At 42.7% G+C, this 16619-nt stretch overlaps 1 protein-coding gene across 1 annotated transcript; it reads left to right on the top strand.

Annotated features, from left to right (window-relative positions):
• The first annotated feature begins 364 nt into the window (after positions 1–364).
• MPHOSPH10 (M-phase phosphoprotein 10) lies at positions 365–16388 on the top strand. The gene is made up of 11 exons (XM_082649049.1): positions 365–493; positions 2330–3008; positions 3564–3718; positions 4245–4416; positions 6506–6647; positions 7507–7574; positions 9011–9148; positions 11629–11739; positions 14487–14594; positions 15606–15836; positions 16196–16388. Exons 1-11 carry the CDS (start codon positions 405–407, stop codon positions 16343–16345), a joined length of 2043 nt encoding a protein of 680 aa, XP_082505175.1. The 5' UTR covers positions 365–404; the 3' UTR covers positions 16346–16388.
• Positions 16389–16619: the final 231 nt, after the last annotated feature.

Here is a 16619-nt window from a genome sequence, read left to right as displayed (position 1 = left end):
GTGACAAGTGGTGCTGCGTTCCCGTGGGTGTTGGGAGCGGGTCCTCTCTTTTACTACACAACGTATTGAAGTCACCGAGTGCATCTAAAGCAGAAACTTAAAAGGAGGACGCGACACCTCCTGTGGGCCCCTCAGAAATATAAAACAAAAAGTTTGGAGAAAGTTCATCGAGCTGACCAATGACGATTTTCGGTTTCCTGCCCCGCCCCCTTCGGCCGCCCCCCGCACCCCTTGGTGAAAGTTCTCGGGCTGCCATTGGCTGTGGCTGGGGGTGGATCCGGAACCTGTTTGCCGCGGAACCTTCGGCTAGCGGCTGTAGTTGGGCGGGGCGCGTCTTTGTGGCGTGGTTTCCGGGCGGCTGTCCTCCTGTGCATGCGGCGCTGTGTTCGGAGCGGCAGTCAGCCATGGCTCCGCGGGTGTGGCGTCGGCGGACCCTGGAGCGGTGCCTGAGGGAGGTCGGTAAAGCCACCGACCGCCCGGAATGCTTCCTCACGTAAGTGCTCGGAGCCCGGGCTCTGGTGCAGCTCAGGACTCGCATGGGCGCGGGCTGCGGACCCCCGGCAAGTTCCAGAGTAGGGGGAAGGCAAAGGGAAGGGGAGCTCCCTTTTCCTCAGATTTCAGGTAGTTTACGCTCCCCTAGCCTATCATACTTTTTTAGATGGTTAAGAGCTGTGTAGTGTGGATCTCCCAGTCGTGTGCTGTTGAAATCAAACTAACTGGGTTATTACTGTTTCGAGGCCTCAGTTGCCGCACCGCCCCCCGCCCCCGCCATACGCACCGGGTGGATTGCTTTTCTCCATGTGCTCCCAGAGCACCCAGTGCTTACTTACTCATCAGACTTAATTGAAAGTATTAACTTGTCGCTTATCTATCTACCCCACGACTTGAGCTTCTCGAGAGTTAAGGCTGTTTTTCGTCTCCCCAGCACGAGCTTGTGGTATTTTGTTCAAAGACTGTGAAAAGATCTAGGAAATTATGGCTCTCAGATTTATATTTGAAACCCGACCTTGAGGCTCACAGAAACTACAGCCATACACTCTAAGCATCGCAGATTTAGTATATCCAAAATGAACTGTTGGTTCTGTTTGCTCCCTGTCCTCTGCCCTCCCTGAGATCCTTTCCCCATGCTCGCCACCTGCCTTCCTTGTCACAGTGAGCAGCACCTCTGTCTTTCCAGTCCTTCAGACACGAAACTAAGCTACTTCCTTGATGTCTCCCTTTTTCTCAATTCTACATCCAGTTATTAGCAAATCCTGTCAGTTCTCGGAACTATACTATCCTGAATTTGATTATTTCTCACCGTATTCACAACTGTAATCCCAGCGCAGTTCTGCATCCTTTGCCCGGATGCCTGCATCAGCCTCCTGATCACACTAATTTCATTCCTTCTCCTCGACAGGCTTCTTTCCAAAGCATAAATTTAAATCATTTTTCTGCTCCTCAAACTCACCTAGTGCGTTTCTCTTAGGAAATTTGTTCTTGCTGTTTCTTCTGCCTGGAGTACATGTTTTCACAGCTTTGTAAGACTGTCTCCTTATAAATAGGTATCATCTCAGATGTCACATCCTCAGAGAGGTATTCTCTGACCCTTCTTACCAAAGCAAGTGTTGACTATGGGCTGACTGAATGGAGTGGCCTGTAATCTAGCAGAGTTGAGAATTTAAGGTTAAGATTCACTCTCTATCTTTAGGCAAATAGATCTGGCACGGTTTTCCTGTCTGAAATCCAGATAGCAGATTCACAGATACTTGGTTGACACCTTTTATATACTAATGTGGTTCTTTGGCAAGATAATACACTGTTGGGGGCCAGAATCTATACATACTTAAAATTGACATTTCATGTGCAGCAACGTGGATGGACCTAGAGAATATTATGCTTGGTGAAGTCAGTCAGACAGACAGAGGAAGACAAATACTGTGTGTTATCACTTACATGTGGGATCTAAAAAGTAATACAAATGAATTTATATAGCAGAACAGAAACAGACTCACAGATATAGAAAACAAAATGGTAGTTACCAGTTGTGCGGGGGAGCAAGTTAGGGGTGTGGGATTCAGAAATACCAACCACTATGCATAAAATAGATAAGCAACAAGAATATATTGTATAGCAATGGAATTGTCTTGGCCATTATCTTGAAATAACTTTTAATGGAGTATAATAAGTAATCACTGAAACTAATATAATATTGTAAATCAGCCATACTTCAGTTTTTTTAAAATTTGATTTTGCCCAAGAGTTGGGCTTTTTAAAAAAATTCTGAGTGCTGTGAAATTGTTACCTATAATTATAAATCTAATTTAACTCCTCCCTGTCCCCTTAATAGCATTCAAGATGAACTGGCATCAAAGTTTACTTCTTTAACAAAAGTACTTTATGACTTTAATAAAATACTGGAGAATGACAGGAAACGTGGAAGTCCTTTACAGAGACTGATGATAAATAACTTTGATGATGAGCAGATTTGGCAACAACTGGAATTGCAGAATGAACCAATTTTACAGTACTTCCAGAATGCAGTTAGTGAAGCCATTAAAGATGAGGACATCAGTCTTCTCTCAGAGAATGAGGTGCAGGAGTGTGAAGAGGATGCCTCAGAGATGGAGGCCGGTGGTGAGGAGGACCTAGAACAAGATTTGGAAGAGGAGGAAGAGAAAGTGTCAGACCTGAGTGGTGATGATCCTGAAGAGGATGAGAGAGCTATAAACTCAAGCAAATTGGATCTGAGGAAAAGCCCAGATTTCAGTGATGAGGACTCTGATCTTGACTTTGATATCAGCAAATTGGAACAGCAGAGCAAGGTGCAAAACAAAGTGCCTAGGAAACCAACAGAAAAGTCCGTAGTAGATGATAAATTCTTCAAACTGTCTGAAATGGAGAGCTTTTTAGAAAACATAGAAAAGGAAGAGGAACAAAAAGGTGATGAAGATGAGGAGGATATTGATTTTTTTGAAGATGTCGATTCCGATGAAGACGGAGGACTGTTTGGAAGTCAGGATCTTAAGGTAAAGTTTTGGGAGAGGACAGAGCATTCTTTCTGCCTCCTCAAATTAGATGGGGTTCTGTTTCTCCAGAAGAGGTTTAAAATACTTCAAAACTCACCAGGGCTTAAGTGAAATATTTAGATCAGTTGAAAAAGAAAGACTGGAAAAATTAAACCAGAGCCATTGTCTCCTTATCACAGAACACTTGTTTTGTAGCTTCAGAACCACAGTCACACATGTTAGAGAGATTCAGAATTTTCCCTCAAACATGGATTTTCATCAAACACTAGAAATAAGAGTGAAAGGAAGGCATTTGTATACTTTATTTAGGCAGGGATATTTTGGAAATAATTGTAGTTAGAAGATTTAGAGAAAAGAATATCGTGCTCTATCTAGTCAGTCATAAATCAATCTATACTGCCATTCAGTTTGTTGTGGTCTAATAGTTCTTTCTTACGGTTTATGGTAGTGTTTTTAGTTGCCAATTTCCCCTGTACAGTATGCATACACATTTATGCATGATTTAATGTATTTTTCTATTCTTGATTTAAGGTCTTAAAAGTATTTATGTTTTAGTCAGGTAAAAGTTCCAGAAACCTGAAATACAAAGATTTCTTTGATCCAGTTGAAAGTGATGGAGACATAGCAAGTGTCCATGATGATGGTGATGAACTGGCTTCAAGTGAAGAGGAAGAAATTGCTGAAGAAGGAGAAGAAAGCTTTTCTGAGATGTGAGTATTTTGAATCCTTTACACTGTAAGCTGGAGGTACCCCATCCTATTTGTGTACTCCTGGTTGTCAGCTGTGATTGTCCTAAGAATTGGGATTCTCTAAGATCAGAGAGTAGATTCTCTAAGATCAGAGAACCTCAGAATAGCCAGAGGAAAGTCTCCAAATTTGAAGGGACGTCAGAGATGATCTAGTGCAGTTAAGCGTCACTGGCAGTAGCATGCAAACCCTTCTTACCAGGAGCTCTGATTTGTTTTTTTGTGTCAGTAAAAATGCCCTGTTGTTACTTTGGTGAGATAAGTTTGTATTATAGATTGATGAAAAATTTGTTTTCTATATATTGGACACTTCGTTCTGTTTCACCTAAATAATTCCTTCTGTTCCTTAGTAACTGAATGACTATAGAAGTTCTGAATATTTAATTGCATTAAGTCTACAAAAGAAGAACTTAAATTACTAAGTTTGTTTCTTTTTGTTTTTCTAACAGAAAGTGGTGTGTTTCCTTTCATAAGTGTTTTGGTCTTACAGGGATGAAGATAATGACCTTGAAGAAAGTGGAGACAGTAAACAACACAAAGAAACCTTGAAAAGAGTGACCTTTGCTTTGCCAGATGATGAGGAAACTGAAGATACAAATGTCTTAAATGTACAGAAAGACTCTGATGAAGTCAAATCCTCTTTTGAAATAAGACAGGAAAAGGTAATAATTAGGAATTTTAAGGGATTTTTTCATATGCTTGACATGACTGTGGAAATCACAGACTACTAACTAATCTACCCTGTTTTGTTTTTTGTGTTTTTTTGGTGGAACACTTAACTGTCCTTAAAAAAAAAAAACAACTTGCAGCCGCTTTCTGTAGCACCCTGTATAGAGATGTGGGAAGGGGAAGCAACTAATTTGCAAAAATCAATGCTGCCTTTCCCAAGCTATGGCTTTCAATCTGGGGCCCGTCTGTAAAACTTGTTTCTTTTCTTTCTCCGTGCTGTCTTTATACCTGGGGCATGTTTTTCCTAACTAGCTGTCCTGTGAGCCTCTCCTGGTAACTGGTTCACCTGCTTTTAAGGATACTGCCTATCTCAGATGGCTTCTGCGAGTTGCCAGGTAGCCAGAATTTTAACTAATACCATCTCAAACACATCTTCCAGAGTCGATAAAAATTATTTCCTTGTGACAATTTGAGACAAACAAAGTGTTATTTGAAAATAATAGGTACAGCCTGACTCCAAATATTTGGCTTTTATCATTTAACTATCTTAAAATTAGATCACACAGTTCGAAGTGAGACTAGGCAAATAACCAAAGATACCAAGGATATCAAAAGAATCATTTTAAAAAGAGAATCTGGGGGGACTTCCGTGGTGGTCCAGCAGTTAAGACTCCACAGTTCCACTGCAGGGGTTGCAGGTTTGATCCCTGGTTGGGGAACTAAGATCCCACATGCTGCATGGTGCAGCCAAGAAAAAAAGAGAATCTGAGTTAAACACATGATGGTCAGATTGTTCCCAGAAGAAAAAGTCTTAAGAAAAAAAAAATGGAAAGAAAATATGAACTTTGTTCTTGAGTTAGTGTCCTTCCCTCCCCACACCCCTGCAAAAAAAAAAAAAAAGAGAAGCAGGTTTAGTTTTACTGGGGAATTATATCAAACCTTCAAGAAGTAGATAATTTAGTGCTGTTTGATCAGTTCCTACATATAAAGAGTAAAGCTTCCAAACTTTTCTTGTGAAGCTATTGTAACATGAATACCCAAACCTGATAAAGGTAACATTAAAACACACACAGTCTCACTTATGAATATTGATGCAAAAATCCAAAATAGCTCAATGAAAGAATAATGCTGCCACAACCAAGTGGGCCTCATCCTCTTGATTCAGGATTAGGGAATCTATTAATTTAATACTTGTTAGGAGAACAGGTTAAGGAGAAAAACCATATGGTCACCTCCGTATATGTCAAAAATGACATTTAATAAAATTCAATATCCATTCCTAATTTTTTTTTCTAACTTCCAGTGAAATACAAACACATCTAGCCAAAAGATGCCATCATGCTTAATGGTAGAATTCTAGAAACATCCCTTTAAAATCAAGAATAAGACTATTCCCACTACCACTATTACTATTTCCACTGTTACTTAAGATTCTTGTAGAAGTGTTATTTAGCCAGGACAGCTACAAAAGAAAATGATAAGAGGTGAGAAAAACTGAAGTGAAAGCATTAATATTTGCAGAGAATACTAGAAAAACCAAGCAGATGAATTGAAAAGCTATTAGGAACAATAATTCAGTAAGGTAGCTGAAAAGGCTGGCATTTTATACACTGTGAGGTCATTATAGATGCCACCTTTTCAGAAGTAAGACATAATTTGGATTGTGGGTGTGGAGTCAGGAGGGTCAGGCTCCATCAAATATTGATGTTCTAATAAAAAATTACTTAGTCTTGGAATGCTCTAATAATTAAAATTGATAGTGGCTTGTGAATAAATAGGTCGTTTGACTAGAACAGAGCCCAGAAATATACCCAAATGCTGCTGGGAGAAGTAAGTAAATTATAAACATGGCATTCCAAATCAGTGGGGGAAAGAGGTCATCCACCTCTCCTCATCCCACCGCAGGGGACGGGAATAGGAGGTCACTACTGGCATCATTAAAAGATGGCAAGGACAAAACAGAATTGTGTTCAGGAACAGTACCTTTCTTGCTCTCCCACTATTAAAAATATTAGTTGCTTTTACTCAACTGTAAGTCTAGTTTTCTTCCCTAAACACGTAGTAACTCTTTTTGTCTCTTAGATGAATGAAAAAATTGCATCTTTGGAAAAACAGTTGTTGGAAAAGAAACCTTGGCAACTTCAAGGGGAAGTGACAGCACAGAAGCGGCCTGAGAACAGCCTCCTAGAAGAGACCCTGCACTTTGACCACGCCATCCGTATGGGTGCGTGTGGCCACTGGGCTCCTGCAGCTGTTCGTGTCTGTGCCTTTTCTATGGTTCTCATAGATTTGGAGTAATATTTCTTTTCCCCAAACTTTTTATTTTAAAAACTTGTAAACATATAGAAAAGTTGAAAAAATAGTACAGTGGACATATGTATGCCATTCAGCTGGATTCAACAGTTGTTAAGTTTTGGCTATATTTGGCTTTCTCCCCCCATTTATGTGTGTGACTGTGTGTGTGCACTTTTTTCCCCGAGTCATTTGAAAGTAAGTAGCCAATATCATGACACTTTAGTCCTGAGTACTTTTATTTTTTTCTAAGAACTAAGACATTCCCCTGTACAGCCACAATACCATTAATCCACCCAAGAATTACTACTATACTAGCGATGCCTAATGTATAGTCCATAATCAGTCCTGCTAGTGATCTGCTTACAGTGCCTGCTGTCATTGTCCAGTGATTAAATTGTGATTCCAGCCAGAACCCTGATTATCTCATTGAATTCTTTCTTGTACCCGTTAAGTCAAAATGAATTTCTATTTTATTTAGTGCTAGAGAATGGAAAAGAGGGGGCAAGTCCCCAGGTGCATGGGTTAAAAGTGTTAGCATTTGCTACCATATGTATTTTGTAGTTTTGTGGTTCTCAAATTGCAGGGAGCATCAGAAAGGCTAGTTAAAACACACAGAGGTATCCCTTTTTCTTCCTCACTTTCTGATTTAGGAGGTGTGGGGTGGGCCCAAGAATTCGCATTTCTAACACGTTCCCAGATGGGGGTGATGCTGCGGTTCAAGGACCACCCTTTTCGAACCACTGCTTAGTTTATATATACCTAATGAGCACATGTCCTGTTTCCTTTAGCACCTGTGATCACAGAGGAAACCACTGTTCAACTAGAAGATATCATTAAGCAGAGGATAAAAGATCAGGTCAGTAACAATGAAATTTAACTTAATTCAAAATTCACTGAAATGTTTAGAAATATGTAAGAATATTTTGGGAGTAGGAATAACACTTTATTTTCATAGAATATTTGTTCTATCAGTTCTTCATTTAAAAGCCCTAAGTCTACACCAGAAGTGTCCTTGCCCTTTGTTGTGTGAGGCACTGCCATCACACAACAAAGACGGGTGTCGTGCCTGAGGAGAATGGGGTGACCAAAGAGTTTTTGTTTAAAACTTGATCTTATTTTGTAAACTTAGAGTAAAACTTGGGTACATGACACGTGCACCAAGAGATGGCTTTTTTTTTTTTTTTTTTTTACTATTTATTTATTTATTTGGCTGCATTGGGTCTTAGTTGTGGCATGCAGGATCTAGTTCCCTAAACAGAGATCGAACCCGGGCCCCCTGCACTGGGGGCAAGGGGTCTTAACCACTGGACCACAACGGAAGTCCCGAGATGGCTTTATAACATGTGTTTGTTTGTTTAAAATAGGAAGGGTTTGAAAGATGGGTACTATATGCAGAAAATCTTTAAAGTTGAAATGAAGCAAACTCTTGTCTTAACTGTTGAGCAAACCACGATAAGGAATTGTGGAGTTCAAGTTGGTAACCAGGAGAGAGACGTGTTTAAAACAAAAAAGGGTACTTGAGTGATGCCCTTTCTGCATAATACTTCCTGTGACTTGAGTAGTCATTTCAAATGGTGAAAATGATTTCCTTTTTGCTGCAGTTTGCTTTTGCTTACTCTGGAAAGATAATATTCCAGCAGAGGATTCTTTTTTAAAAAAAAAATTAATTTATTTATTTTTGGCTGCATTGGGTCTTTGTTGCAGCACACGGGCTTCTCACTGTGGTGGCTTCTCTTGTTGTGGAGCACAGGCTCTAGGCGTGTGGGCTTCAGTACTTGTGGCGCACGGGCTTAGTTGCTCTGTGGCATGTGGGTTCTTCCCAGACCAGGGATCGAACCCATGTCCCCTGTATTGGCAGGCGGATTCTTTTTTTTAAAATTTATTTTATTTTATTATTTATTTATTTATTTTTGGCTGTGTTGGGTCTTCGTTGCTGCACGCAGGTTTTCTCTAGTTGCAGCCAGCTGGGGCTACTCTTCATTGCGGTGGCTTCTCTTGTTGTGGAGCACAGGCTCTAAGCCCGCGGGCTTCAGTAGTTTGGGCGCATGGGCTCAGTAGTTGTGGCTTGCGGGCTCTAGAGTGTGGGCTCAGTAGTTGTGGCACACGGGCTTAGTTGATCCGCAGCATGTGGGATCTTCCCTGACCAGGGGTCGAACCTGTGTCCTGGCAGGCGGATTCTTAACCACTGCACCACCAGGGAAGTCCCTCCAGAGGAAGATTCTTAAGGGAGCCTAGAAAGAAGTTACCGATTTTATCTGTCAGTTTGTGTTCTGTGTGTCTTTCATATTTTAGGCTTGGGATGATGTCGTACGTAAAGAAAAACCTAAAGAGGATGCATATGAGTATAAAAAGCGTTTAACACTGGACCATGAGAAGAGTAAGTTGAGCCTTGCTGAAATTTATGAACAGGAGTACATCAAACTCAACCAGGTAAGGACACTGCTAAGGCGAAGGCGTTGTCATTCAGGGAGGAGAGGTGGAGAGCCACCTCTGCAGGTTCTACCTGCTCGTCGAAATGTGTGAAATACCTAAGTCTTGAACTTTGGGGTCACCTTGTTTAGTGTGAGACAGAGCATGCTAGGAATAGAGGGGCTGCAGTGTTCCCACTAAGTGTCAGGGGCAGAGGGGATTTGTTTTGCAGTTACTCATTGGTCACCTGATACTTTCACAGCTAATTATTAACTTTTCAGCAATTATGCTACAATTTAGAAACCATTTCTCATTTGTACTTTAGAAGTTGTTAAATTTTATAAGATTATTTGTGAACTCCTTCATGTATTTAGGTCTGGTGAGTTTTTGGTTGTTGTTTCTTTTTACTTAGAGTGTTAAAAAAATACTTTTAGTTAAATAGGACCAAGTCATATTTCCAAAAATGTTGTATTCCCAATATGACAAATGGAATTATTCCTTCACATTTGATTTGCTGGGAATGTGGTCAGTATGTGCCTGGGGATGAAGTGGCATTTTTATCCTGCAAGAGCATTTAAGATTCCATCCAGATTGTGTTAATTAATGCCACTTAGGCAGCAACAGCAGATAGGGCCCTAATGCCACTGTGAAGCTGAAGAACTGGAAGGATTTGAATTAAAATTTTTCCCGGCTGCCTTGCCGCCCAAGGTGGTAGTTGAAGGGAGATGTGTACAACCTCAGTCAATGCTTAGTGAAAATCCAGCTACTATGAGGAGATTCAGTAAATACAGAAAGTATTTGGTAACCATGAGAGGTAAAAATGAAATTATGTAGCTCGTATCAGGTCTTTAAATGTTAATTTTGTTTCTGTCTTGGACATCAGCAGCCAGTTCACAAGTTTTTGAGTGTGGACTCAATTTAGGCTAATCCTAGCCTCATTCATTCCATTAAGAGTTAGTCTGGCAAGGAAGGATGATCTGAATTTCCTGAAGTTTAGCAGCTACCCTGGAGGTAATAAGCAGAGTGCTGATAAACAGCATGTGAATGAACCTTAACCCTTAGATCTGTGTGTGTCAGGAAGATGCTGGATGTCAGATGCATTGTTTCACAGGTACAACCTGGGATGAGGGCAAAGGACGTGGTTAGGATTTTAAAACAGGTGTTAAGTTTAAGGAGTAAAAAGCAGTAGTATGTGCTTGGGCATGGCTGGAAGGGGGCACTGACAGACACTGGACACACAGACCTGGGTGTGCTGTGGCATTAGGGCAACCGGGGTAAAGAGCCAGTTGCTTCCCAGTGATGAGTGGTAGTGGTGATAGTGGTTTTTCATGGGTTCATCAATAAGTAACCAAACAAAAACTTTTGGCTTCTTAGAATAGCATTTGGGGCATGGGGAAAGAGAAGTGTGAAATTTACCTTTTCTTAGTGGAATGAAAACTGCTGTCAATTTTTTCCAATGTGATTTAATCAGAAAAATCTTTAACAAATTACATATACGTTTGTCCCTGCAATCCAAATGAATATTTGGATAATTTTACAAAATCTTCATTAACTCCTTAGTTTTGTTTTTTGCTTTGTTTCTTGTTTTTAATTGAGTTGAGATTCACATAACAAATTAACCATTTTAAAGAGAGCAGTTCAGGGGCATTCATGGTGTCGTGCAACCACTACCTGTATCTAATTCAAAAACATTTTCGTCACCCCTCCCCTGACAGCCACCAATCTGCATTCATTCCCTGTGGATTTACTTACTCTAGATATTTCATGTAAATGGAGTCATACAACCTGTGACCTTTTGTGTCTGATGCCTTTTATTTAGCTTAATGTTTCAGGATTGTGACGTGTCTGTAATTTGTCCCCTTTTTTATAGCTGAATAGTATTCTGTTGTGTGTGTACCACGATTTACTGATCCAGTCACCGGTTGATGAGCATTTGGGCTGTTTCTGCCTTTCGTGAATAATGCAGCTATGCACATGTGTGTCCATGTACTTGTTTGAGTACCTGCTTTAATTCCCCTGGGCATGTACCTAAAAGTGGAATTGCTGCTCCTATGGTGATTCTCTGTGTAACTTTTGGAGGCACTGCCAGACTCGTTTCCACTGTGCCTGCACCATCTTACGTTCCCACCACACTGCCTAAGGGTTCCGGTCCTTCCACAACCTGGCCAATACTTTTTATTTTCTGTTTTGTTTCTTTTTAAATAGCCATCCTAGTGGGAGTAGTTTAGTTACTGACGGAAGTAAACATCAAGGGAACTAAACTGTACATTCTAAATGTTAGTGATACAGTTGCGACAGCTTCTCAAGTGCACGTCATGTTTCTTCTTGGGTGGGTGCTAGTGCCGCCCTGGTATTGGTGACTTCGATCTTGCCTTGGAATGTTTCTTTGGAGCTGAAGCCTGGCGACGAGAAACTGGTGATACCCTTATCGGCCTTGAGTGTTTTGTCCTATGATGCCTGTGACGCTGCTTAGTCTGATAACATTGAACTTATTTCCTAAGCAAAAATCAGCAGAGGAAGAAAATCCAGAGCACGTAGAAATTCAGAAGATGATGGATTCCCTCTTCTTAAAATTGGATGCCCTCTCCAACTTCCATTTCATCCCTAAGCCGGTAAGTGTGTTTACATCTCAGTGAACAGACAGAGCAGATGTGATTGTAATTCCTCTTTGAGCTTTTGTGAGACTCGTGCTTTATTTGGTTTCAGGATACAAACCTGCGGGAATTCCCCATAAATTACAGGCAGGGCCTCCCATGAGGAAGGCTCGTGTCTGGTCCCATGACAGTTCTGGCTCTACCCTGCTGGTCCCTGCCAGACCCTTGACCTTAGCCACAGGGTCTCCTCAGTTCCCACCCTTCTTCCTTGTCTGGTCTCTGGTTGCTTGTGTGATGGTCTTGGGAGCGTGTGTGGTGTCTGTACCTGGCGGTTATTGAGCACCTGCCACCTGTCAGATTAGGTCCGTCATGTCCACTAACTCTTACCCCACAGAACCTGAGGCAGATACTACTCCTTCCACTTTGCAGATGAGGACAGCAAGGCTTCGGGGCGGGAGGTGAGCCCTAACTCCTGGGCCCTTGCTCTCCGCACTGCGTGCTGTTCCCCCTCTGCCTCTGCGACTCCCGCCCGGACAGCTCAGTGCCCATCTGCTCCGCAGCTCCCTCCTGCTCACCAACTTCTGTGAGCCTGCAGAACATGCTGCACCAGCCTCCTGGTACTTGCTCGCCTGGTGCCCCCGGGGGTCACTTGTGTTGTCTGGAAGTGGGATGTCGAGCATCAAGGGCTAGTCCAGAGTCAGACCTGAGTCTGTCTGCCCCTCAGTGGCTTCGTGATGTAGGCAAATTGCCTAACGTTCTGTCTGTACAGAGGAGGTGGTGACCTCCGAGGTCCTTTCCGATCCTTTGATGGTCAGGTAACTTTTCCTATGTGAGTATTTGGTCATCACCTGCTTCTTTGTTTTTGTTTAATCTTGGTGTCCTTTACATGATGGTACGTTTTTGGTGGTGGGGCCCATCTTGAGAGTCTCAGAGTGCTTGGTCTGACCGTGTATAGTGAGCAGGTGAAGAGAGGAGAGGGATGTCTCCACCTTCTTGGCCAGCAGGTCCTGCTGTGGAAAGGTCTTACTCATGTGGAGAATGCGATCCCTTCCCTGCTTACAAGGCCCCGCGGGACATGACTCCTTCCCATCCCTCTGGTCCCCGTGGTTTGCTCCCCGGCCACCCTGGTCTCCTTCCTTCCCTCCGGGCTCTTCCATCTGTAGGGTCTCAGGTTTGACACCTCCTCTTCCCGCGTCTGTCTCTGCCCTTCTCCCTCATAGCCCCATGGCACAGGTGCACTCATTGGTGGATGGTTCATTGCTCACTACTCATCTTCAAGCCCCACAGTTGTGTGGGGTTTTTTTGTTTTTTTTTTTCTGGTACGCGGGCCTCTCACTGCTGTGGCCTCTCCCATTGTGGAGCACAGGCTCCGGATGCGCAGGCTCAGCAGCCATGGCTCACGGGCCCAGCCGCTCCGCGGCACGTGGGATCCTCCCGGAACGGGGCACGAACGCATGTCCCCTGCATCGGCAGGTGGACTCTCAACCACTGCACCACCAGGGAAGCCCACAGTTGTGTTTTTTTTTTTTTGCGGCTGTGTTTTCACACCAGCCTAGAGCCGGCTATGGGGAAGTCCTCAGACATCCCTTGGAATCTTGGGCCACAGTATAAAAGCCTTTCTTATTTTTTTCCTTGTCAGAAATGTCATTTCTGGTCTAGCTTCCTCTTGATATTGCTTTTTTCATATTCAGGTTGGTATTTCACAAGTCATCTCCATGACTGTTAACCAGTCATCAGTTTCTGTTATTTTTTGGGTTGTCTCCATTTTCTGTATATTTCTCTTTAAATTGTAGAATGGAATACAGTGCTCCCAATAAATAAATGAACAGCGGTCCAGGGGAAGAGATGATTTCTTTCACACTCTGACATTCTTCTCTTATTTAGAGTCCAGGACCCTGTTGTCTTCAGGGCTTGTTTTTGTTCCTTATGAAGGATCCTGGGGTGCATATCTGCCTAGTTAACTGGAACGTGGGCAGGACTGTGATAGGAAATGAGCTGGTGAGGTGGACAGCACTGTGCTTTGGGACAGAGCCCTGTCTCCTGGGGCTCAGTCTCGTGTTCGCTCAGGACACCTACTCTTTCCCACTTCATCCTTTACTCCACTGCGGACCCCGTTGTCCCTGCGTCAAGATGGGCAGGACTAGTGTACAGAGCAGTAGTGTAAGTCTTCCATGACCATTGCCCTTTTACTACCGTGAGTGGGGTGCAACCATTGTAACTTCTGAATCCCTTGGGCAGTTCTTTCAAGAATAAAAAAAAAAACTAAAGGACAAACAAATGGCCCTTCAGTTAGTGTTGCATTCTTTCCTCCTGTTTTTATAATTTGTAGGTTGTGTTTATTTCAGTACTGTCTTCATTTTCCAAAACAACTTAGTATCATTTCATATTTCTCTTTATAACATCTGTTTTTAGTTGCTGGAACATGTTGTTCCAATAAGCACCTTTCCTTGCAGCGTTTTCCGTGTATTTCTTATAGTGAGCTTTTTTCCTATACCCAAAGGCAAGATAACACTTACAGACACCAATAGATTCTGTTAAACGGTGGATAGGATTGTTTGAGAATATACACCTACATGACAGGTGGAAATGATTTACTAACAGATGAAAGAATGTGTGTTTGAATATGGCAGACAGGTCCTGAAAAAGTATAGAAATAATCTCCATGAAGTATTGTATGTATTATGTATTTCAGTAGGTTCACAATTTAAATATTTTATGTGAGGACCACTTCTGACTTCCTGTTAAGTGTGTTGTCTCTTTTCTAGCCTGTCCCAGAGATTAAAGTTGTGTCGAATCTGCCAGCCGTCACCATGGAGGAGGTCGCCCCAGTGAGTGTCAGCGATGCAGCCCTCCTGGCCCCAGAGGAAGTCAAGGTGAGAAGCCAGTGTTGAAGCTTCAAATCTCTGTCTATAAGTTGGTCGTTTCTAGTCAGATCTCCATTTAAGCTCGTTTTCCTTGAGCTTGTAGTCTTTATTCTAACGTAGCTCAGCAGTTTCCAAGTGTAATCACATTAATAATATAGAATCTTCAAATACAAGTCTTCTGTAATCAGGTATTATTGTGAGATACAGATTGAGAAATATTGTAAAAGCTAATTGTAAATATCCAACATCAGTATATTGTTATAATTCAGTTTGAATATTAGAAGTTTGAGGTTGTTAGCTTCGGTGTTAGGTTTAAAACAAACTGCATATATTTAGCAATCCTTTGATATTAATCAGCATTTCCCCCTTTGTGTTGTATACATGTAATGCTTATCAGTAATAGCATTTGGATCTTGGGAGGAGTTGGACATACCACATGCAGGCTGTCCCTGCCTTGTGAGCGTGGGAGCTCTCGCCTTGCACAGTAATGGTGGCTTCTGCCGAGGCCTCGGCCTCCTGGCACCTGGCAGCACGGCCCTCCTTTTTTGTGCTCATTTGCTTTGCTCCACCCACACTCACCCCTTCAGAGCCTCTGCCACCTCTGCTAGGCTGGGCTGGCAGCAGAAGAGAAAAGGGAGGAAATGGACCCTCACCAACTAGGTTTCCTGCCGTCAGCCCCCCATGGCTGCCAGCAGCTCAGAGCTGGGCTGCTGCGGGCAGGTGACTGCAGCCCCGGCTGGGGTCTCCATGCTTCTCCAGGAGGGACAGCCTGACACCCCTGCTCTCCAGGCTGCCTTTGTGAAGGAGTGTTGGGACTGAACTGTCGCCGTCAGAGAACGCATCCTGGGTCTTAGAAAGCTGAGTGACCAGAGCCCTTCAGAGTGTAGGCAGGGATGCTCTGCTTCTCGCTTGGCCATCGGTGTACAGCCCATCAGCCACATTCCATAGAGTTGCTTCTCTTCTAATTTCCTGAGTTGTTAGTTTAGATGAATGAGTGTGTTTGTGGTTGTTTTTCAATAGGAGAAAAATAAAGCTGGAGATACAAAAACAGCTGCTGAGAAAACAGCTACAGACAAGAAACGAGAAAGGAGGAAAAAGAAATATCAAAAGCATTTGAAAATAAAGGAGAAAGAAAAGCGGAGAAGACTTCTTGAAAAGAGCAACCCAGACCGAGCAGGGAAATACACCAAAGCAGTAGCTTCCGAGAAGTTAAAGCAGCTAACCAAGACAGGCAGAGCTTCACTGTTAAAGGTGAGGATGGCGCAGGAAAGCTGCTGCAGGGGCAAGGGGAGCGGATGGCAAGCTTTAGGTGATCCGGGTGGCGGAGTAGCCGAGCCAGCCACCGCTGCCCACCTGCGGAGGGAAGGGGACGGGAGAGGCCGTGGGGACTGGCCGGCTTTCTAATGCAGGGTCCTCACGGTCACCTGACATTGTGAGACCATTGTTGCAGCTTAAAATGTATATAATATCTCTGCACTAACTGATGTAAGTTTTCGTGTTCTTGTCTAGTTCTTTTTCATATTTATACTTTGATGCCCTGTTCTAATCATTTGGTTTTTTTCATCTTTAAGCACATCTTACAACGTGAACTTGTATTTTTTTAATTGCAGGATGAAGGTAAAGACAAAGCCTTAAAATCATCACAAGCATTCTTTTCTAAATTACAAGATCAAGTAAAAATGCAAATAAATGATGCAAAGAGAACAGAGAAGAAAAAGAAGAAAAAACAGTATATTTCTGTTCATAAATTAAAGCTGTAATAGATTTTGCATATAATGTAAATAGTAACATGTAAGCTTATATTCTGTCATTCTTTTTTGTAATAAAATTTTTGAGAACTTTTCTTTGCATGGATGGAGATGTTTGAGAAGAGCAAACCTTCATCTGGGTATGTGGCGGGACCTCTCTTCCCAGACCCTCCCCACGGTGTGCCCACCCCAGGCCCAGCTGGTGAGGGGGCGGGCCTGCATGCTGGAAACCCCATCACAGCCAGCTGTCCACAGCAGAGGTCCTCACGTGTCTTCAAGAGGCCTT

This window comes from Grampus griseus (genome assembly GCF_964374135.1).
Source record: "Grampus griseus genome assembly, chromosome: 2".
Lineage (NCBI taxonomy): Eukaryota > Metazoa > Chordata > Mammalia > Artiodactyla > Delphinidae > Grampus > Grampus griseus.
Note: the sequence above shows the minus strand (reverse complement) of the source record. Positions and strands in the feature narration are given on the sequence as shown.

Coding starts and splice junctions, on each gene's coding strand:
- MPHOSPH10 (XM_082649049.1), top strand. CDS start 405: ATGGCTCCGCGGGTGTGGCGTCGGCGGACCCTGGAGCGGTGCCTGAGG. Junction 494..2,329: donor CGCCCGGAATGCTTCCTCAC/GTAAGTGCTCGG, acceptor TCCCCTTAATAG/CATTCAAGATGAACTGGCAT. Junction 15,837..16,195: donor GCAGAGCTTCACTGTTAAAG/GTGAGGATGGCG, acceptor TTTTAATTGCAG/GATGAAGGTAAAGACAAAGC.